The sequence below is a fragment of the Oncorhynchus gorbuscha genome, linkage group LG03 (assembly GCF_021184085.1).
Source record: "Oncorhynchus gorbuscha isolate QuinsamMale2020 ecotype Even-year linkage group LG03, OgorEven_v1.0, whole genome shotgun sequence".
Taxonomy (NCBI): domain Eukaryota; kingdom Metazoa; phylum Chordata; class Actinopteri; order Salmoniformes; family Salmonidae; genus Oncorhynchus; species Oncorhynchus gorbuscha.
In genome coordinates, this window is record NC_060175.1 from 48306770 (window position 1) to 48329774 (window position 23005).

At 43.2% G+C, this 23005-nt stretch overlaps 2 protein-coding genes across 8 annotated transcripts in view; both read left to right on the forward strand.

Annotated features, from left to right (window-relative positions):
• LOC124031465 (extracellular sulfatase Sulf-2-like) overlaps positions 1 to 18777 on the forward strand; it is a 100257-nt gene extending 81480 nt beyond the window's left edge. For 4 of the 6 annotated variants that reach the window (XM_046342717.1, XM_046342715.1, XM_046342719.1 and 1 more), the window contains 19 exons: positions 1716 to 1958; positions 2496 to 2735; positions 2835 to 2986; positions 3465 to 3634; positions 5507 to 5657; positions 5768 to 5943; positions 6104 to 6232; positions 6332 to 6388; positions 7188 to 7317; positions 10406 to 10622; positions 10918 to 11179; positions 11534 to 11630; positions 11724 to 11878; positions 12019 to 12188; positions 12423 to 12565; positions 12782 to 12890; positions 15961 to 15994; positions 16300 to 16353; positions 16711 to 18777. In XM_046342717.1, coding sequence (XP_046198673.1) covers positions 1781 to 1958; positions 2496 to 2735; positions 2835 to 2986; positions 3465 to 3634; positions 5507 to 5657; positions 5768 to 5943; positions 6104 to 6232; positions 6332 to 6388; positions 7188 to 7317; positions 10406 to 10622; positions 10918 to 11179; positions 11534 to 11630; positions 11724 to 11878; positions 12019 to 12188; positions 12423 to 12565; positions 12782 to 12890; positions 15961 to 15994; positions 16300 to 16353; positions 16711 to 16741 — 2655 coding nt within the window. In that variant the 5' untranslated portion in view covers positions 1716 to 1780 and the 3' untranslated portion in view covers positions 16742 to 18777. The remainder of the gene's footprint in view (positions 1 to 1715; positions 1959 to 2495; positions 2736 to 2834; positions 2987 to 3464; positions 3635 to 5506; positions 5658 to 5767; positions 5944 to 6103; positions 6233 to 6331; positions 6389 to 7187; positions 7318 to 10405; positions 10623 to 10917; positions 11180 to 11533; positions 11631 to 11723; positions 11879 to 12018; positions 12189 to 12422; positions 12566 to 12781; positions 12891 to 15960; positions 15995 to 16299; positions 16354 to 16710) is intronic. The other 2 variants (XR_006838131.1, XR_006838132.1) reach the window with 2 other exon arrangements.
• Positions 18778 to 19591: 814 nt separating this feature from the next.
• LOC124031466 (rho GTPase-activating protein 39-like) overlaps positions 19592 to 23005 on the forward strand; it is a 50625-nt gene continuing 47211 nt past the window's right edge. For both annotated transcript variants that reach the window (XM_046342720.1, XM_046342721.1), the window contains exon 1: positions 19592 to 19969. In XM_046342720.1, the coding sequence (XP_046198676.1) occupies positions 19956 to 19969 (14 nt within the window). In that variant the 5' untranslated portion in view covers positions 19592 to 19955. The remainder of the gene's footprint in view (positions 19970 to 23005) is intronic.

Genomic DNA, 23005 nt, shown 5'->3' on the forward strand with positions numbered 1-23005 from the left:
GGTTTGTAAATGATGTTGGAGTGTGCCCCTGGATATCTGTGAATAAGGAACTTGATATACTGTATTACATTATCTATTACTTTGGATACTTAAATACATTTAAAACCAGATACTATTTTACTCAAGTAGTATTTTACTGGGTGACTTTTACTTATTCTAATACCAATCTTTCTCAATCTCAAAGCTGTGAGAAGAAACACCACACCATATTTGTATTCAAGGCAGTCTTTTCGAAACCTTTACAGCAAGTACAACCAGTTGCCATTTCCTGTACTGTGAACATATGTAATCAACAGTTTCCATGACAAACTCTGTTGGGGTTCGTTTGTAAGAATTCAGAGGTGTACTTGCATTATCAAATCAATATAAAACAAGTATACATTTAGCAAATGATGCATGAAGCTATAATTTACGAACAGAGCACTGTCACAGCGTGATGGTCTATTGTTTAACGAGGAAACGCAGTGTGTAAAGCATCAGTGAAGTTTGAGCACACAGATAATGCACCACCACATCACCACGTCTACGTCTTATGAGCACTTTTTTATCCTGCCCTGAAACACTTTCTCAATGCACACTTTCAATGCACACTTTGTAACTATTTGAGAGCAACAATATTCTGTATTTCTTTCCTCAAAACATTCACCAAAGCAACCCACAACAATGCCCTCCTGTTCAATAACCTCTGTCTCCTCTGGTAAATCTCATCCCGTCTTTAAACTCTTTCTCCATCACCCTCACCTCCGCCCTACTCCATCCCCCTGTTCTTTTCGGGTAGACGAGGGAGCCTTGGCCCCTGGCCCAGGCCCATTAGCCCCAGACTGGCAGCCATGTGTTCACCAGCAGAGATCATTACACTGAGGCAATGACACCGCTCTAATGCGTCATTAATGATTGATTAACGAGGGAAGCCTAAACAGGTGCATTTATATGGAAGAGCGCCGTGTAATGGCTTTGCTCACATCTGCCTGTTCTTTTTGTATTTATTATTATATTTTTTATTTATTTTACCCCTTTTTTCTCCCCAATTTCGTGGTATCCAATTGTTTTAGTAGCTACTATCTTGTCTCATCGTTACAACTCCCGTACGGCCTCGGGAGAGACGAAGGTTGAAAGTCATGCGTCCTCCGATACACAACCCAACCAAGACGCACTGCATCTTAACACAGCGCGCATCCAACCCGGAAGCCAGCCGCACCAATGTGTCGGAGGAAACACAGTGCACCTGGCAACCTTGGTTAGCGCGCACTGCGCCCGGCCCGCCACAGGGGTCGCTGGTGCGTGATGAGACAAGGATATCCCTACCGGCCAAGCCCTCCCTAACCCGGACGACGCTAGGCCAATTGTGCATCGTCCCACGGACCTCCCGGTCGCGGCCGGTTGTGACAGAGCCTGGGCGCGAACTCAGGGTCTCTGGTGGCACAGCTGGCGCTGCAGTACAGCGCCCCTAACCACTGCACCACCCGGGATGCATCTGCCTGTTCTTTACTTGAGTGTGTCTGTGAGAGAAATAGTTGAACGAGAGAGACACTGACAGTATTTCTCACAGAATTCACAGAGAACTACTCCTGATGACCATAGACCACAGACTTTCTGACTCGTCAATATGACATGTTTAATAATTGTCTCAGCATAGCTACCAGATTGTAGCAGTTTGTATGTTATAGATCATTTAGGTCTGGTCTCATCCTTGTCTCTGTGTTTGTCAATGTGAGTGAGGGAGTACGGCAGCAGAGTGGCCCCTGCTTCAGTGAGAAGGAGGGGAAGACAAGGTAGAGCCATGGGAGGACGGGGCCTCCTTCTCCTCCTCCTCCTGGGGGTGGTCTCCCCGGCCCAGGGCTCGTCCTTCCTCTCCGGCCAGCGCCACTGGACACGTCTGCAGAGGGATCGCCAAGCCCGCAACAATGTCCGACCCAACATCATCCTCATCCTCACTGACGACCAGGACATCGAACTGGGTAAAACACAGTGTGTGTGTGTGTCTGTGTGGTGCTTGTTCAGTGTCTGTCAGCATGTTAGTGAGAGAGGTCAGGGTAATGCTTCCTCTTGGCACCATTCTCTATTTGCCCACTCTAAGTCAAGTACACCATGGCCAACTTCAGTATTGGCATGGAGCGAGTGGCCTATGGCATCTATTGTCTGAGTGCCAAACCCTGGCCATCTCCCTACCCATTTAAGCCCTTAAACTGCATATTGGACTGGAGTGCCGGTATAACAACCTCACTGACACCCTTTGTTCCGCTTGTGAGAATACCATTGAAAACCAGGAATTTATGGTCGAGCATCTGTTTCACTAAACAATCGGCATCAGCCTGAAAAGCCTTTAGTACACATGAATTCAAATGAGCGACTCTTCACAGAAAATATTTATTCTCTCTCTCTCCCCCTCTCTCTCTCACATCCCTCACCCCCTTCCATCTTTATGCCTCTCTTCCCCTCACCCTTTCCCTCTCTCCCTCCTTCCCCTCTCTTTTCCCTGTCTCTCTCTCTTCCAGGCTCAATGCAAGCCATGAATAAGACAAGGCGTATCATGGAGCAGGGAGGCACCCATTTCTCTAACGCCTTCTCCACTACTCCCATGTGCTGCCCATCGCGCTCCTCTATTCTGACAGGGAAGTACGTTCACAACCACCACACCTTCACCAATAACGAGAACTGCTCCTCGCCATCCTGGCAGGCCCACCATGAGCCTCACACCTTCGCTGTGCACCTTAACAACTCAGGCTACAGGACGGGTGAGTGTGAACTGTGCAGCATATACACGCACACACACAGACACACATGCATTATTGCATAGTGAATCACTTTGTACTCGTGCCCACCTCTTGTCCCAGCCTTCTTTGGGAAGTACCTGAATGAGTACAACGGCTCGTATGTGCCCCCTGGCTGGAGGGAGTGGGTAGCGCTGGTGAAGAACTCTCGCTTCTACAACTACACTCTGTGCAGGAACGGTGCGCGGGAGAAGCATGGCAGCAACTATCCAAAGGTTCCATCCTGTTTCAGTTTTCACTCAAATATTGGAGTAGTAACCTATGATGATGAATAAGCCTGATTTAATCATCCAATTCTTTAAAATTATGATAATATTGTTATACAGTAGTATAAAATAGTATACAATAGTATACAATATATACAGTAGTAAACAGTAGTATACAATAGTTAACAGTAGTATATAATAGTATACAGTAGTATATAATAGTATACAGTAGTATACAGTAGTAAACAGTAATATACCATAGTAAATAGTAGTATATAATAGTATACAGTAGTATACAGCAGTAAACAGTAGTATACAGTAGTAAATAGTAGTATATAATAGTATACAGTAGTAACCAGCAGTAAACAGTTTATCTCAATCTAAATGCTGTTATAAGGTTGTTTTCTGTTTTCTTTTCCTTTCTGGAAGGAAGTAGCCTAATATTAGAGTTCAGAACCTCATGTACAGGCGATTCTTGCTTCCACAGGACTATCTCACAGACATCATCACCAATGACAGCCTCAACTACTTCCGCTCCTCTAAGAGGATGTACCCCCACCGACCAGTGATGATGGTCCTGAGCCACGCTGCCCCACATGGGCCAGAGGACTCAGCACCACAGTACAGCACTGCCTTCCCCAACGCCTCGCAGCACATGTAAGGATATACTGTAACAGACACAGACACACTCATTTGACAGAAGACGCAGTGTGCTCGTGTACGCTGAGTGTAGGATCAGCGATGATCCTTGTACATTGCAGACTTTACAGTAGATTGGCATCGTTAAAGAGGTTCATGATAAATAGGCATCCATAGACTATGATAACACACTATCCCAGCCTTTGTCTGCTTGGCACAGTACCCCGAAGATAAACGCTTGGTCCTGGGCTAATACCACCTCTCCCATTGGTCATGTGAGAGACAAACAGGGAGGCAGTAATGAGCCTGTGTCTTTGGTCGATCATCCTGAGTCCCAAAAGCATCATTAAAGTACTGAATAAAAGTGTAACACAGTGATTATATTCAGCCCAATCTGTTTTAATGTCAACTTTTAATTGCTTTTTCTTAGAAATCTACACCCCCCCCCCTGTTGGGAGCTTATAAATTATCTCGCTTTCCCTTTATTGAGGGAAAGAAAATGTCTCCCCTCTTACGCCATCCCTCCAGAAAACCCTTTTCACATCCACATTGCAGTGACTCATCTTCATCCTCTATTTAAATCTGTTGTCAGGGCCTTGTGCTCCAAGGCCATAGACGATTAGCTTTTTGCCAAGTCAAATCCATATGCTGGAATGTTAAATATGCCTTGCCTCCAAGCCCTCGTTAGATATTTAGCAGCTTGTTAACATTGAAATCATTAAGGTTCCATCTACCCCTGAGTTAATACTAGTTCATATTAATAAAATGGTCCTCTCTCTGTTAGCTGATATTGATCAGAATGGCAGCTGGTTGCCTTTTCTTTGGTTCATATGGCTCCAATTCAGCATACACAATAAGTTATGAGATCAGTTTCAAAGGTGTAGTTGGAGCCATTCCCAAGCACTCGGAGAGCCTATTGTCGTATATGTCAATCGCAAAACAACACAGGGATTGGAACCGGTTCAGGGAAAATAGCAGCATTTTTTGAGGAACGGAAACAGCACCCGGAACACACAAGTCCCCGCTTCATGCCAAATGAACTATATGAACCGTTACTGTTTCGGGTTTGAACCAGTTCAAAACTTTATTATGGTGGTCGGAAAACTGGAACTGAAAGAGAAAAACATTGATTTTGTACCGAACAGAACGATTGGAAAATGATTTTGGTTCCAACCCCTACATCATGAAACCAACCACAGCTTTATATAATCTGATTTGTATTGGAATTCACATGGCAATGCAATTCAATTCAATACAATACAATATGCAACACAACACAATGCAATGCAGTGCAAAATAACAATGCTTCCTTCACACCAGATTTTCACATTTAGACTATACAGCTATGCATATTAAACACTCTTCTATGAATACTGTGAGAACTATCACAATGTTCCCTACCACAATACTATTCAGTGTTAATTCAAAAGATATGTCACCTCTCTATAGAATGTGATCTGTAAAATGCTTTCCGTAAAGGGGGCGGGAACAGAACCACTCTTCACCCCACCGCCTTTAAAATGAAGTTTCTGTTTTGTTGATGAAACGGAGGAGAGGAGCATCCAGTATCGTGGTAAAGAAAACGTTGCGGCCCATATTCCACTGTTCTATTCTGCGTGCAGTGAAACTGCGTTCGCTGGTTGATGCAACTCCTTTGTTGTTGTAATATTGTAAACAAACATGGCAGTTTCAACAACTACAGATTTCATCTTAAAGCTCCTCTGGGATTTCTGGAGACATAATGGTGAAGACATCAGAGCAGTAAGCACTCCTCTGTCTCATGTGCTGGGTAAAAAAAAGTCATTTCCATGGCAGGAAAAGCAAAGACACGTCAATGAAGATACGTTTTGTCGAGAACTAAGTACTCGTTTCCCTCCATCCCTTTCTCAGAACCCCGAGCTATAACTATGCTCCTAACCCAGACAAGCACTGGATCCTGCGCTACACAGGCCCCATGAAACCCGTCCACATGCAGTTCACCAACATGCTGCAGCGCCGGAGGATGCAGACCCTGCTGTCTGTGGACGACTGTGTGGACAAGGTGGGTCAGGCTGGTAGACAGACAGACATGAAGAAAGACAAACAGAAAATAGTCTCTCATGCTCAACTGCATCTACCTGACTACCTGTCTCACTGTGTCCTCCTCCTCAGGTGTACAACATGCTGGTGGAGACAGGTGAGTTGGACAACACCTACATTGTTTACACATCAGACCACGGCTACCACATTGGCCAGTACGGCCTGGTCAAGGGCAAGTCCATGCCCTACGAGTTTGACATCCGGGTGCCCTTCTACATACGAGGCCCCAATGTGGAGGCAGGAGCCATGTGAGTGCAACTTTGAAGCTTTGTACAGTACCTTGTTTAGGATATGTTTCAATAGAAATGGTTGTCTTTTGGCTCTTATCTCACTGTTACTACTATTCTCTTGATATCTCTTACGCAGCACTCATCTCTCTCCCCCACCTGCTCTTGTGCCCTCCTGCAGTAACCCTCATGTGGTGCTGAACGTTGACCTGGCTCCCACACTGTTGGACATGGCCGGTGCCGATGTTCCCTCTGATATGGACGGCAAGTCCATCCTCAAACTCCTGGACACAGACAAACCTGTCAACAGGTACAGAGGGTCGCAACTTCATTTGCATGGTTTGAACTTAACACAATGGACACTCCATGTCGCTTCAGGATGACCTGAAATATCTTGCTTTTGTTGCAGGTTCCAGGTGAACAAGAAGGGGAAGATGTGGAGGGACTCCTTCCTGGTAGAGCGAGGGTCAGTATGTTACATTCATAATTGAGTCATTAACCCTCCTGCTGTGTTCCGGCAAAATTGGACCGATTTCCAAGTTTTCTCTCTGAAAAATGTAGTTAATTTAATCGTCATAAGGTTCCATGACCTTATCCATACAGGGCATCTGAACATACAAAACACATTTAGATGATTTTCATTACATTTTGGGTGTTTTATTTAACTTTTGTACACCTGTGGTGTTCCTGCTCAAAAATGACCGGTCATTAGAAATGAATGGGTGAGACTACAATTATTGTGTAAAAATGCGTTCAGGCACATGCCCATTCATCAGATGGACACACTTCCTCTCCCAGAACCCCACATGCATGTGTGTTTGAGCACACACACACACACACACACACACACACACACACACACACACACACACACACACACACACACACACACACACACACACACACACACACACACACACACACACACACACACACACACACACACACACACACACACACACACACACACACACACACACACACACACACACACACAAAGGCCATAAATAGCAAATAGAAGTTCAATACGTGATCTAACACAACATTAGGTGATAATATATGTATTGTTATGGATTTATAATCAGCTATGAGGGGGCAGTCATTTTGGAACAGGAAAAAAGAATGAATTAACATGAAACAAACACAACAGGAGGGTTAATCAAGTGCAATTAAAGGGGTAATCCCCCACAGCCATGTGATCAAAGTTTTATGTATGTTTAGTCTATGTTCTATTACTCTCATCTGAGTCCATCCTGTTCACACAGGAAACTGCTCCACAAGAAGGCTGATGGGAAAGAGGTGGCTCAGGAGGAGAATTTCCTCCCCAAGTACCAGCGGGTCAAAGACCTGTGTCAGAGGGCAGAGTACCAGAGCTCCTGTGAACAGCCAGGGCAGGTAAGAGTTCCGTACAATACCCACAGGCACAAACACTTATACATTAGCAGAAATATAGCTAAATCTCTCTCCCCATTTTCCCCTCTCTGAAAAAGGAGGGAGAAATGTAGCTAAATCTCCCACCCCCCCCCCTTCAAATCAAATCAAATCAAATCAAATGTATTTATATAGCCCTTCGTACATCAGCTGATATCTCAAAGTGCTGTACAGAAACCCAGCCTAAAACCCCAAACAGCAAACAATGCAGGTGTAAAAGCACGGTGGCTAGGAAAAACTCCCTAGAAAGGCCAAAACCTAGGAAGAAACCTAGAGAGGAACCGGGCTATGTGGGGTGGCCAGTCCTCTTCTGGCTGTGCCGGGTAGAGATTATAACAGAACATGACCAAGATGTTCAAATGTTCATAAATGACCAGCATGGTCAAATAATAATAAGGCAGAACAGTTGAAACTGGAGCATCAGCACAGTCAGGTGGACTGGGGACAGCAAGGAGCCATCATGTCAGGTAGTCCTGGGGCACGGTCCTAGGGCTCAGGTCCTCCGAGAGAGAGAAAGAAAGAGAGAATTAGAGAGAGCATATGTGGGGTGGCCAGTCCTCTTCTGGCTGTGCCGGGTGGAGATTATAACAGAACGTGGCCAAGATGTTCAAATGTTCATAAATGACCAGCATGGTTGAATAATAGTAAGGCAGAACAGTTGAAACTGGAGCAGGAGCATGGCCAGGTGGACTGGGGACAGCAAGGAGTCCTCATGTCAGGTAGTCCTGGGACATGGTCCTAGGGCCCAGGCCAGTTGAAACTGGAGCAGCAGCATGGCCAGGTGGACTGGGGACAGCAAGGAGTCATCATGTCAGGTAGTCCTGGGGCATGGTCCTAGGGCTCAGGTCCTCCGAGAGAGAGAAAGAAAGAGAGAAGGAGAGAATTAGAGAACGCACACTTAGATTCACACAGGACACCGAATAGGACAGGAGAAGTACTCCAGATAAACAAACTGACCCTAGCCCCCGACACATAAACTACTGCAGCATAAATACTGGAGGCTGAGACAGGAGGGGTCAGGAGACACTGTGGCCCCATCCGAGGACACCCCGGACAGGGCCAAACAGGAAGGATATAACCCCACCCACTTTGCCAAAGCACAGCCCCCACACCACTAGAGGGAAATCTTCAACCACCAACTTACCATCCTGAGACAAGGCCGAGTATAGCCCACAAAGATCTCCGACACGGTACAACCCAAGGGGGGGGAACCCAGACAGGCCGACCACAACAGTGAATCAACCCACCCAGGTGACGCACCCCCCAGGGACGGCACGAGAGAGCCCCAGCAAGCCAGTGACTCAGCCCCGTAACAGGGTTAGAGGCAGAGAATCCCAGTGGAAAGAGGGGAACCGGCCAGGCAGAGACAGCAAGGGCGGTTCGTTGCTCCAGAGCCTTTCCGTTCACCTTCCCACTCCTGGGCCAGACTACACTCAATCATATGACCCACTGAAGAGATGAGTCTTCAGTAAAGACTTAAAGGTTGAGACCGAGTTTGCGTCTCTGACATGGGTAGGCAGACCGTTCCATAAAAATGGAGCTCTATAGGAGAAAGCCCTGTCTCCAGCTGTTTGCTTAGAAATTCTAGGGACAATTAGGAGGCCTGCGTCTTGTGACCGTAGCGTACGTGTAGGTATGTACGGCAGGACCAAATCAGAGAGGTAGGTAGGAGCAAGCCCATGTAATGCTTTGTAGGTTAGCAGTAAAACCTTGAAATCAGCCCTTGCTTTGACAGGAAGCCAGTGTAGAGAGGCTAGCACTGGAGTAATATGATCAAAGTTTTTGGTTCTAGTCAGGATTCTAGCAGCCGTATTTTGCACTAACTGAAGTTTATTTAGTGCTTTATCCGGGTAGCCGGAAAATAGAGCATTGCAGTAGTCTAACCTAGAAGTGACAAAAGCATGGATTAATTTTTCTGCATCATTTTTGGACAGAAAGTTTCTGATTTTTGCAATGTTACGTAGATGGAAAAAAACTGTCCTCGAAATGGTCTTGATATGTTCTTCAAAAGAGAGATCAGGGTCCAGAGTAACGCCGAGGTCCTTCACAGTTTTATTTGAGACGACTGTACAACCATTAAGATTAATTGTCAGATTCAACAGAAGATCTCTTTGTTTCTTGGGACCTAGAACAAGCATCTCTGTTTTGTCCGAGTTTAATAGTAGAAAGTTTGCAGCCATCCACTTCCTTATGTCTGAAACACATGCTTCTAGCGAGGGCAATTTTGGGGCTTCACCATGTTTCATTGAAATGTACAGCTGTGTGTCATCCGCATAGCAGTGAAAGTTTACATTATGTTTTCGAATAACATCCCCAAGAGGTAAAATATATAGTGAAAACAATAGTGTTCCTAAAACAGAACCTTGAGGAACACCGAAATGTACAGTTGATTTGTCAGAGGACAAACCATTCACAGAGACAAACTGATATCTTTCCGACAGATAAGACCTAAACCAGGCCAGAACATGTCCGTGTAGACCAATTTGGGTTTCCAATCTCTCCAAAAGAATGTGGTGATCGATGGTATCAAAAGCAGCACTAAGGTCTAGGAGCACGAGGACAGATGCAGAGCCTCGGTCCGATGCCATCAAAATGTCATTTACCACCTTCACAAGTGCCGTCTCAGTGCTATGATGGGGTCTAAAACCAGACTGAAGCATTTCGTATACATTGTTTGTCTTCAGGAAGGCAGTGAGTTGCTGCGCAACAGCCTTCTCTAAAATCTTTGAGAGGAACGGAAGATTCGATATAGGCCGATAGTTTTTTATATTTTCTGGGTCAAGGTTTGGCTTTTTCAAGAGAGGCTTTATTACTGCCACTTTTCGTGAGTTTGGTACACATCCAGTGGATAGAGAGCCGTTTATTATGTTCAACATAGGAGGGCCAAGCACAGGAAGCAGCTCTTTCAGTAGTTTAGTTGGAATAGGGTCCAGTATACAGCTTGAAGGTTTAGAGGCCATGATTATTTTCATCATTGTGTCAAGAGATATAGTACTAAAACACTTGAGCGTCTCTCTTGATCCTTGATCCTTTCCCTTCTCTATGTGTGTAGAAGTGGCAGTGTCTGGAGGACCCGTCTGGTAAGTTGAGGCTGTATAAGTGTAAGGGCATGGCCAGTCTCTATGCCCCACGTATGCAGGCTCTGATGGCCAGCAGCGGGTCCCAGCAGTGGGTTGGACACGTCTCCAATGCTGGAGACAGCTGTGACTGTGGCCCCCTAGGCCTCAAAATTACACCCCTGAAGAGGAAGAGACTGCTTACCAAGAAAAGTGAGTAGTCCTTTCAGTGGCTTATAGATTTACCATTAATCAAAGGCCTATAAATTGTGCTTGCAAATTATGGGACAAGTATTTGTGGTCCCGCAGTGGCATATTAGAAAACTTTACAAAAATATTTTATTTTTCTTGAAATGAGACATAATACAATTTAAGTGACTTCCTGTGCGTCATTTAAAAACAGTGACAAATGCTATATACTTTAACACCCTCTCTCTTTTGGGTCATTGGCGTTGCAATACCTTTGTAATAATAACATTGAAACGAATAAATCTTGTAACCCCATCAGAGGTAAAGTCCACTAAGAGTCTGACTAGGAACCGTTGGGCCCGGTCCATTCCGTTTGAGCTGGATGGAGACCTTTATGCTGTGGACCTGGAAGAGGGCTACAGGCCCGTGGGCCTCCGGAATACCAGCAGGTCTGGGGAGAGGAGGAGAGGAGCGGTCCTGCAGGAGGACGACGATGAGGAGTTCAGTGGAATGGGAGTTACAGCCAGACCTACAACCAGCAACAGCCTTATACCACCTGCCGCTCTTAAAGTCACCTACAGGTGTGTGTGTGTGTGTGTGTGTGTGTGTGTGTGTGTGTGTGTGTGTGTGTGTGTGTGTGTGTGTGTGTGTGTGTGTGTGTGTGTGTGTGTGTGTGTGTGTGTGTGTGTGTGTGTGTGTGTGTGTGTGTGTGTGTGTGTGTGTGTGTGTGTGTGTGTTGAGCTTCCGTGTCAGTGGGTCTATGAGTAGTAGTATGATTAATCTTTATGTTCTTGTGAAGCACACAGGCTTTACAGTAATTCATGCTCAGATGTTGAGAGGGTGCTGTAAGAAAGTGCTAACTGCTGTAAACTGTGGTAAATGCAGTTGTCAGGTAAAGGTGATGATACAGTAGCTGGTGTGTGTTTTCCCCACAGGTGCTCCATCCTGATGAATGACACAGTCAGGTGTGATGGAGGACTCTACAAATCCCTCCAGGCCTGGAAAGACCATAAGCTCCACATCGAGCACGAGGTACTGCTCTAGTTGATCCTCAATCTGACCTGGCTGATCCGTAGCCTTTCTTGTCATTGCGGGGGTTAACTATTTTGTATGTGCTGTACGCAGATTGAAACCCTACAGACGAAAATAAAGAACTTGCGTGAGGTCAAAGGTCACCTGAAGAAGGTTCGGCCTGAAGAGTGCCAGTGTAACACCCCCAATTACCTGTCCAAGAACAAAGGGATGTTCAGACTCGATGCAGGCCGCATTCACTCACTAAAGTAATGATTGTGAGATGGTGGTGTGTATGTGCATGTGTTTGTGTGTGTGAGGGAGGGAGAGAGGGAGGGAGGGAGGGAGAGGGAGATCCTCACAAATCAGTGTATCTCTCTTTATATGTCCTCTTGTGCTGTGTCCTCAGCAAAATGCCCTCTAAGCAGAAGAAGCAGTGGCTGATGAAGGAGCAGAAACGTAGGAAGAAACTCCGTAAACTGCTCAAGAGGCTCCGCAACAACGACACCTGCAGCATGCCTGGTCTCACCTGTTTCACCCATGACAACCAGCACTGGCAGACTGCCCCCTTCTGGACAAGTATGGAATGACAGAATGCAGACGAAAACAAATGCAGAACAATAGTAACAGTTAGAGTAAAAGTAAAGAGACATGGGATTCCTAAATTGTTACCACTCTGCTTCATCACTGCCACAAAATTATATATTGAATGATTAATTGTAAAGATCCAAAAATAAGATGAAGTAGGTGCGTTAAAACTGGCCATGTATCTTGTTTGAATAACTACGTCTGTCTCTTTCCATCCCCTGCCAGTGGGTCCATTCTGTGCTTGTACCAGCGCCAACAACAACACTTACTGGTGCCTCAGGACCATCAACGACACACACAACTTCATATTCTGCGAGTTCGCCACAGGTTTCATAGAGTATTTCGATCTGAACACTGACCCATACCAGGTATCTCTCTCTCTCTCTCTCTCTCTCTCTCTCTCTCTCTCTCTCTCTCTCTCTCTCTCTCTCTCTCTCTCTCTCTCTCTCTCCCTCTCCCTCTCTCTCGTTCTCTTGCTCACTTGCTCTCCCTCTCTCTTTTAAATCTCACAAATGAGCTGTAGCCTTCTATTGTGATTTTTTTACAGTGTTTGGTAACATATCCTGTCATCTGATTGTCTGTAGTTGATAAATGGGGTTAGCACCCTGGACCGCACTGCCCTCAACCAGATGCACCAGCAACTTATGGAACTGAGGAGCTGCAAAGGCCACAAGCAATGCAATCCAGAGACAGGTGAGTCAGAAAGACACACACACACATACAGTACCAGTTAAAAGTTTGGACACACCTACCCATTCAAGGTTTTCTCTTTATTTTGACTATTTTCTACATTGTGAAATAATAGTGAAGACATCAAAACAATTATATAACACATATGGAATCATGTAGTAACCAAAAAAGTGTTTAAAAAAAATCTAAATATATTTGAGATTTTTCAAAGTAGCCACCCTTTGCCTTGATGACAGCGTTGTACACTCTTGGCATTCTCGCTTCGCCTGGAATGCTTTTCCAACAGTCTTGAAGGAGTTCCCACATATGCTGAGCACTCCTTGGCTGCTTTTTTTTCACTCTGCTGTCCAACTCATCACAAACCATCTCAATTGGGTTGAGGTCGGGTGATTGTGGAGGCCAGGTCATCTGATGCAGCACTCCATCACTCTCCTTCTTGGTCAAAAAGCCCTTACACAGCCTGGAGGTGTTTGGTCATTGTCCTGTTGAAAAACAAATCACTGACAGTGTCACCAGCAAAGCACCCCCACACCATCACACCTCCCCCTCCATGCTTCACGGTGGGAACCACACAGAGATCATCCGTTCATCCTACTCTGCATCCCACAAAGACACACCGGCTGGAACCAAAAATCTCAAACAATCAGACCAAAGGACAGATTTCCACCGGTCTAATGTCCAGTGCTCGAGTTTCTTGGTCCAAGCAAATCTTCTTCTTATTGATGTCCTTTAGTAGTGTTTTCTTTGCAGCAATTAGACCATGAAGGCCTGGTTCACACAGTCTGCTCTGAACAGTTGATGTTGAGATGTGTCTGTTACTTGAACTCTGTGAAGCATTTATATGGGCTGCAATTTCTGAAGCTGTTAAGTCTAATGAACTTATCCTCTGCAGCAGAGGTAACTCTGGGTCTTCTGGGCCTTTCCTGTGGTGGTCCTCATGAGAGCCAGTTTCATCATAGCGCTTGATGGTTTTTGTGACTACACTGACTGACCTTCATGTCTTAAATTAATGATGGACTGTGGTTTCTCTTTACTTATTTGAGCTGTTCTTGCCATAATATGGAATTGGTATTTTACCAAATAGGACTATCTTCTGTATACCACCCCTACGTTGTCGCAACACAACTGACTGGCTCAAACGCATTAAGAAGGAAAGAAATTCCACAAATGAACTTTTAACAAGGCACACCTGTTAATTGAAATGCATTCCAGGTGAATACTTCGTGACGCTTGTTGAGAGAATGCCAAGAATGTGCAAAGCTGCCATCAAGGCAGGTGGATACTTTGAGAAATCTAAACTCTATAATATATTTAGACTTGTTGAACACTTTTTTGGTTACTACATGATTCCATATGTGTTATTTAATAGTTTTGAAGTCTTCACTATTATTCTGCAATGTAGAAAATAGTAAAAATAAGGAAAACCCCTGAATGAGTAGGTGTGTCCAAACTTTTGACTGGTACAGTACATACAGTGGGGTAAAAAAGTATTTAGTCAGCCACCAATTGTGCAAGTTATCCCACTTAAAAAGATGAGGGAGGCCTGCAATTTTCATCATAGGTACACTTCAACTATGACAGACAAAATGAGGAAAAGAAAATCCAGAAAATCACATTGTAGGATTTTGAATGAATTGATTTGCAAATTATGGTGGAAAATAAGTATTTGGTCAATAACAAAAGTTAATCTCAATACTTTGTTATATACCCTTTGTTGGCAATGACAGAGGTCAAATGTTTTCTGTAAGTCTTCACAAGGTTTTCACACACTGTTGCAGGTATTTTGGCCCATTCCTCCATGCAGATCTCCTCTAGAGCAGTGATGTTTTGGGGCTGTTGCTGGGCAACACGGACTTTCAACTCCAAAGATTTTCTATGGGGTTGAGATCTGGAGACTGGCTAGGCCACTCCTTCATTGCCCGGGCGGTGTGTTTTGGATCATTGTCATGCTGAAAGACCCAGCCACGTTTAATCTTCAATGCCCTTGCTGATGGAAGGAGGTTTTCACTCAAAATCTCACGATACATGTCCCCATTCATTCTTTCCTTTACACGGTTCAGTCGTCCTGGTCCCTTTGCAGACAAACAGCCCCAAAGCATGATGTTTCCACCCCCATGCTTCACAGTAGGTATGGTGTTCTTTGGATGCAACTCAGCATTCTTTGTCCTCCAAACACGACGAGTTGAGTTTTTACCAAAAAGTTATATTTTGGTTTCATCTGACCATATGACATTCTCCCAATCTTCTTCTGGATCATCCTAATGCTCTCTAGCAAACTTCAGACGGGCCTGGACATGTACTGGCTTAAGCAGGGGGACACGTCTGGCACTGCAGGATTTGAGTCCCTGGCGGCGTAGTGTGTTACTGATGGGAGGCTTTGTTATTTTGGTCCCAGCTCTCTGCAGGTCATTCACTAGGTCCCCCCGTGTGGTTCTGAGATTTTTGCTCACCGTTCTTGTGATCATTTTGACCCCACGGGGTGAGATCTTGCGTGGAGCCCCAGATCGAGTGAGATTATCAGTGGTTTGTATGTCTTCCATTTCCTAATAATTGCTCCCACAGTTGATTTCTTCAAACCAAGCTGCTTACCTATTGCAGATTCAGTCTTCCCAGCCTGGTGCAGGCCTACAATTTTGTTTCTGGTGTCCTTTGACAGCTCTTTGGTCTTGGCCATAGTGGAGTTTGGAGTGTGACTGTTTGAGGTTGTGGACAGGTGTCTTTTATACTGATAACAAGTTCAAACAGGTGCCATTAATACAGGTAACGAGTGGAGGACAGAGGACAGAAGTTACAGGTCTGTGAGAGCCAGAAATCTTGCTTGTTTGTAGGTGACCAAATACTTATTTTCCACCATAATTTGCAAATAAATTCATTAATTAGATTTTCTGGATTTTCTTTTCTCATTTCTGTCATAGTTGAAGTGTACCTATGATGAAAATTACAGGCCTCTCTCATCTTTTTAAGTGGGAGAACTTGCACAATTGGTGGCTGACTAAATACTTTTTTTGCCCCACTGTACATACATACAAACCACTGCTACTTCAGTTCTTTAATAACATGATCTCTATTTCAGGTGGTAAAGACAGAAACTCTTTAAGTGAATACAGGTACTCTAATTTTTCAGGCTTTATGTTTTTTTGTCCTTTGGTGTCTTATTGTACATTTTCCTGCATTTCCTGCATTGGGTAAATAATATAATGGAACACTTCTTTTAAGCAGATTATAAAGTCTCTTTGTCACATTGTTGATTCTGTTAATAAACAACTATTTAGGTGAATTCTAAAACACAAGCATGAGAGTTTAGCAGCTTCTGTTCCTCATGTTGCAATGAATCCTTATGGCTTGTTTCCGCTGTTTGTGTGTGTGTTTCCCCCTCACGTACGTGTGCGTGTCCGTGCTGTACATTCTTCAGGCCGGTTCATCGTCGAAAGAGGCCAAAAGTGAAGAAGCCCTCTTCCAAATCCCTGTGAGTTTGTCATAACCCATCTGTTCCCCTCAGTTCAGCCAACCTCCCCCTCTTCATCCAGATTATCTTGCTTTGTCAGATGGCCCAGCAGCATGCTTTTCAACCTTCTCGTTTGAAGCTTTTCATGTAACTAATACTTACCTGCATTTCAATGTCATGCCCTTAAGGCTTAGATAGACCTACTTTTCAAAGTCAGTGGTGTTGTACTGATGAAGTGTCCTTTGTCTTTGGTATTTTCTGGTAATTTGTCAGAGTCGTCTTCTAGTTTTTTCTTATTAAAGTTGCTGGAACTAAGATTATCAGCAATTTGTACTATTGAAACACTAATATATCTCCATCTATGTGTTGTTTATACAGAGGGCAGATTTGGGAAGGATGGGTTGGTTAACAACCTGTGTCCCACAACCCACCACATTGCAGTCTGCCAATAAAGGAGGACCAGAACTACTGGTGAACCTGAGGACTTTGTACAGACTTCATGGGAATGTAATCTGATCTACCATTATTGTGGGAGTTTATGGATGACGATGCTGATCCTACATTAGCTGCCACTGATGCTCAGATCATCACCCAGCAAAGAAAATACTGAAACATCCAAGAAAATGAAAACTATAACCTCTCCTGTCTTCTCTCTTTCTCTCTCTCTCTCTCTCTCTCTCACACACACACACACACACACACACACACACACACACACACACACACACACACACACACACACACACACACACACACACACACACACACACACACACACACACACACACACACACACACACACACACACACACACACACACACACACACACACACACACACACACACACTCATTCACTCGCACAGGAATGTCCTCACCTCTCATCTCCCATCACACCAGTTTTCAGGACCGCCAAACTGAGTTGGAGACTGATCAGTTGAGTGGGGATACACTTCGAACCTATACTTTGACTTCCAACAGTCGCCCTGTGTGAACAGTGAATGTGAGGTGTGTTTAATATTAGTCTCTCATAACCGCCTTAACATTGGGTACCAAGATTAGTTTAATGTCAATTCTGCTGCCACAACCTGAAATGTATCATCCCTTATGGCATTGTGCCACATCTGGGTTAAATCGTCACCCCGTGGGAGTATGATGTCAGGCGATAACATCAAGTCAAGCTTTCGCCTCACTGCACAGCATGAAAGGTACTGTCCAGAACATGCTAGCACGCCTGAGGGGTATGCTACAAAGGAGTATAAAGGAGTTAGCCTGCTAACTTGCCTGAATATTCTGAAATAACTTATTACTTCTTAGAAAGATAAGCTTGACATATGTATGGTCTAATTAACTTACCCATAAACACATATCTATGTTTAGCTTTCTTAATGAACCAGAAAATCAACTGTAAAATTACATCCACCAATGAAATGTACGCATTCTGCTGGTGTGAAGATAATTGTTTGGTAGTCTCGTCTGTACCATTGCCTAGGGGTGGTGGGGTAGTGGTTAGAGAAGTCCTGGTTTGAAATGAACAACTTTATCAAAGTTGAACCTGCTTTGTAGTATACCACTCTGGAAACTTCTCACTTCTTTTTGTTTGTGTTATGGCTACAGAATGGTTCCCCAGGACATTTACTCCATTATTTTGCAATATACATTATATTAACGTTGATGTCATGCGAGGATTCTTTACAACCCCCCCAAGGATGAGCTGGTCAGGATATGAAAGACACATCACATCACCACCTTGCTTATTCCCCCTAGTTTACTTTAAACCAGGATGGGACTTCGCTAACCACTACCCCACCCTCATAGACAATGGTACAGACGAGACTACCAAACAAGCATCTTCACACCAGCGGAATGTGTACATTTCATAAGTGGATGTCATTTTACTCCTTTATATTGCTAATGCCACCTGCTAGATCCAATCATGTTAGTTTGTTCAGCTTGCTATACATGGTGCTATGATAACATTGCGAAAAAAATAAAGACTTGCTGTACAGTATGTATTTGAATGTATGTTGTGCAATTAATATCAATGTTTACAATATTTTTTATAATTCAGAAAAATAGGCAGACCTCTCTTTCGTGTTTGATATGAGTTGACAAATATGACCTTTTAGAAAGAACGTAGCTTGATGAATTTTCCTAGCTCTGTATTTGTCCATTTGTCCTGTCTGGACATCTCTCTGAATTTCTCCTCTGCTCTCTCAAACCCCACTGTAGTTTGAAAATACTTATTTAAGATGAGAAAGCTTTTAGAAAATATTCACTGTGAAAAGAAGTCCCTGTAAAATGACTCTGTTGTACACAAGAGTAAACAAGTTACACAACAATGTAATGCATCTTGACATGCATATTAATTTATTGCCCTCATTTTTAGCGTTCTTTGTTTCTTAGCAGTGAGACTCCCATTGTGAATAAAGTGTTGATTGCCCTCATGTCTGTTTACTACTTTAACCTTTAACCCTGCTATGTATTGGTCGCCTCTCTGTTGTTGTCACTGCTTCAGTTATACATTAGTGGGGCTCTCGGGATGAGTGGGAACGTTCTGTGCTAAGAAACTCAACCAGCAGGTGTCTCTGTACGCTTTCTTGTTGCTGAGCCATGTCTTCCATCCAGTTCACTCTTTGACTGTGAGATCCTAATCAAACACTAGAACAGGGATGTGCAATTTTGATGTGGGTGGGGGACAAAAAAAATCTGAACTCATCATGAGGGCCCTCAAATAATTTCTACACATTTTGTCAAGGGATGTAGAAAACATATTTCTGTTTTAAAGCTAGTTTGCTGAAATTCTACACATTTTGCCATGAGAAAAGGTTGCAACTTTATAACTAATTTCACGTACTTTTTTCAAGTTGTAGTGTTAATTTTGGGCAACTCTACAATAACCCCCCCCCCCACACACACACTCACACAGAGTGGAGGCTGTTGAGGGAAGGACAGCTCATAATAGTGTCTGGAACAGAGCTAATGGAATGGCATCAAACACATGGAAACCATGTGCTTGATGCATTTGCTACCGTTCCACTGATTCTGCTCCAGCCATTACCACAAGCCGTCCTCTCCAATGAAGGTGCCACCAACCTCCTGTGACACGCACGCACGCACGCACGCACGCACGCACGCACGCACGCACGCACGCACGCACGCAAAAGGGTTGGCGGGCCGCCAGTTGCCCATCCCTGCAGAACCAACAGCTAGTGGCCTGTTTATAATGTTAAGCCCTTAGAAACGCCTACATTTTAAATTCCCATGGGGGGTGTATTTAGGACTCTCAAAAACTTCAATATTAAAGACGTGAAAATGAGACATAAATCTAAATCATCAACATTGGACCAAGAGTAGGCTTAGAATTGTGTCGAATGTTCCGTCGGAGGTAGCCTAATGGCAATAGCAGGATGAGCGGGAAGCGCGTGGGTACGTCCTGGACTCGAGTCGCGGGGTGACCCCCATCGTATGACTCACGTGCAGAGGCGGAGACTCCATATCTAAATCACTACTGGAGAGCTGTCTCTTTTTCAGACCGTCCAACGCGGTGGGAAAATTAACAATAAGTCAACATTACATTATAATTTCAAGACCAAGGCAACGCAATTTTCACAATGTGAAGAAAATGTCCGGGATAAGGTAAGATAAATGATATGGGAAATTAAACCTAACGGGCAACATTTTTAACAGAAATAACTTTAACTCAACCAGCACCGCATGATTTGTTTGGCGGACTATTTTGAATTCCGAGCACCGACTAACCACACTTAAGTGTAATTTACTTAACAGACGGATAGGCTACGATTGTTTCAATGTAGCCTAGGATCTTAAACATTTTACATTTCAGTTTAAAGTGTGTACTGTCTTATCCAATATCCCTGTGAAGATGAGGAATGGTGGAGGAAAATGATATTGCAAGGTTATGGAACTAACTTTTATTATAGTGTATGTCTGTTGTCCTGTTTATACAGTTTTTAATGCTGAAAGATGTTCAAATAATCGTTTAGAGAACTAGTCACCAAAAAATTTCCCCCATGTTATCTGGTGGTTGTTTGAGAGCTATAACTGATATGAATAACATATTTCAGTATCCTATAGAGACAATTATTAGCCATTAATCATGTTAAAAACATTCTTTAAGTCAACATATTCACCCAACATCAAAGAATGATTGAAAATGTTGTCTATTAAGGAAGTATTTCCCATAGATGCTGTATCATTTTTTGGAATATTTAGTTTGCCTTTTGAGTGTCCTTTTAATTGTCATTTCCCACTATGATTCATCTTTAACTGATTCGCAAATTGGCTTTACTGGCTCTTTAGTGTGGTTAACAGACCAATAACCAAGGCGGAAGACAAATGTTCCGTATCCCATTTGTTGCACCGCTGTTTCACTCATGTAGGTTAAGATGGCTGGTGCAGTAAGATTGACTTGGTTTATTCACACATTAATATTCTCCAACATCTGTCTCTATGCTTTAAGACAGATGTGAAGTTGCTCATTAAAACCCTTTAGCCCCTCTTTTGCTTTGATTTTGTTTTATGAAACAGATGGTTCAATGGAAATAAGTCTTCGCCACAAACTCAAAAAAAGTCTTATGTGAATGTACTCAATTTTCTTTACTTCCCAAAAAGTGAATTATTGATGAACATAAATTAAATTGTGTTTATGGATTTGAATGTGTTATTGGGTGTCACCGGTTTAAAGCGAGCATTTCTGAGATAATGTGTTTAGCCAACCCCTGCAGTCTCAACAGCCTTGATGTCTCCGTTTAGAGTGGTTCAAGGGGACATTCAAAACCTTTTTGATGACTTTCATTCCCTCACTGGTGGTGTAACCATCAGACATATTAGTCACTCCAAGGTCCTCAGTAGCATGCTGTTTGCAAAAGATGCCATTTATATGGTCTGGAGTACTAGGGAGTAGACTTCTCACTATTTTACCTCTCCGTGTGCAGCTGGTGTTCCTATCCAACGTTCGGGTATTGGTGACAGCGTGAAATGGGGAGCATCTGTGTGGTGTTGGGTTCTGCATACACACTCACTTTTCAATCCATCCCACTCAATCTATCACACGTTGTACAAGAGGAAAGATCCCCCCCATCGATACACATTGCTAAATACTGCACAATTTATCACTTGCCCCCAATCCCCCCTTCCCCAAAACAGATACATTTAGCCTTCCTGTACTTATGCTAAAAAGTTTATTCTATTCTACTGAGCCATTTACATTATGTTCATATTTATATAGTTTATTTTTTCTTATTGTTGTGTTGTCAAGAAGGACCCTACAAGTAAGCATTTCGTTGGACGGTATATACCATCTGTATCCTGTACATATGACTAATAAAACATAAAACTTCAAACATAACCGTCACAGGGATGTCCACTGACTCCTGGAGACTTTTGAAACTGAAACTAAGTAATATGGGCAATTCCACAGTAACGGAATTACTTTGACTGCAATATGTATGTTTTTGGGCGACCCGACCAAATTCACATAGAAATGTGAGTTATATATCTGTAATTATCATTGAATGCAAGCGGTAGATTTGTTCTGTGTATGCAATTTCTATGCTTTCCGTTCCTAAGTTTAGTTTTTGCGTTTTTACTTTTCTGTACACCAGCTTCAAACAGCTGAAAATACAATGTCTTTGGTTATAGAAAATCTATTTCAGTGGTTTAGATGGTACTATGATTCTCTACACTATCTTGTTTTCTCACAAACGGAAAATAGGCAAACTATTCAACATTTTGCAACCCGGAAATGGCAGAGCAATGTTAAAAATATATATTTTAATTTAATTTTTTTCTTTATTTTTATAGATGCTAACTTTGGTAATGGAATTGAAGTAAAGTCTCCCTCAGGTTTCTATGCGATATCTGCAGAAAGAATGGAGTGTCAGATATGACATGGCACCTTGAGTTTAAAAATATATCTTAGTTATTGATCGAGACAGTGGTGTAGTGGTGCCTGGAGAAGTGGGTATACTTTAATTTTGGCCCAAAAATTCTAATGGCCTGCCCTGACGAAGGAAAGGTGCTCTGAGTGAGAAATTCTATGAGAAACAGTGACATACACTCTGAATGATTTAAAATGATAAATCCCATGTTGGTCTTTCAGTCAGACCAACTCAAGCTGTACTGTGCAAAAGGCTAATAGTATTTTTATATTGACTTGCTCATTATGCATTCTCCTGTTCTATGGGTTTTCTTTAAACTTTATTTTGTTGTCTATCACCCAAATCCAATATCCTACTCATATTAGCAACCCATGATAGTTAATGTGTCTTTAAATCCCCCCTCTTTCTAATGGATATTTCATCTCTGTCCATGAAACTGCTTGCATGTGTGCTGTTCATTTTAGAATGTTTTTTTCCCTGCAATTTGCATTTTGGAATTCACACATAGGCCTACCTCCATGTGTACATTGCTGCGCCTAAAATGTGAAGAACTAATAATTTATCAAAAATTTAAGCTAAACATTGAAATCAGTAAAATCACTATAACAAATTGATAGATCTACCATTCATTTTTACTTCTTTGAACTTTCCATAATTTCATTAGAAAATATCTTGTGGGTTTTTGGTAAAGGAGTTACAAAGGAGGCAACAATTTCTCCTAAACGAAATATAAGTTTTTATATTAGTTGGCAGGGGTCTTTACGTCAACATT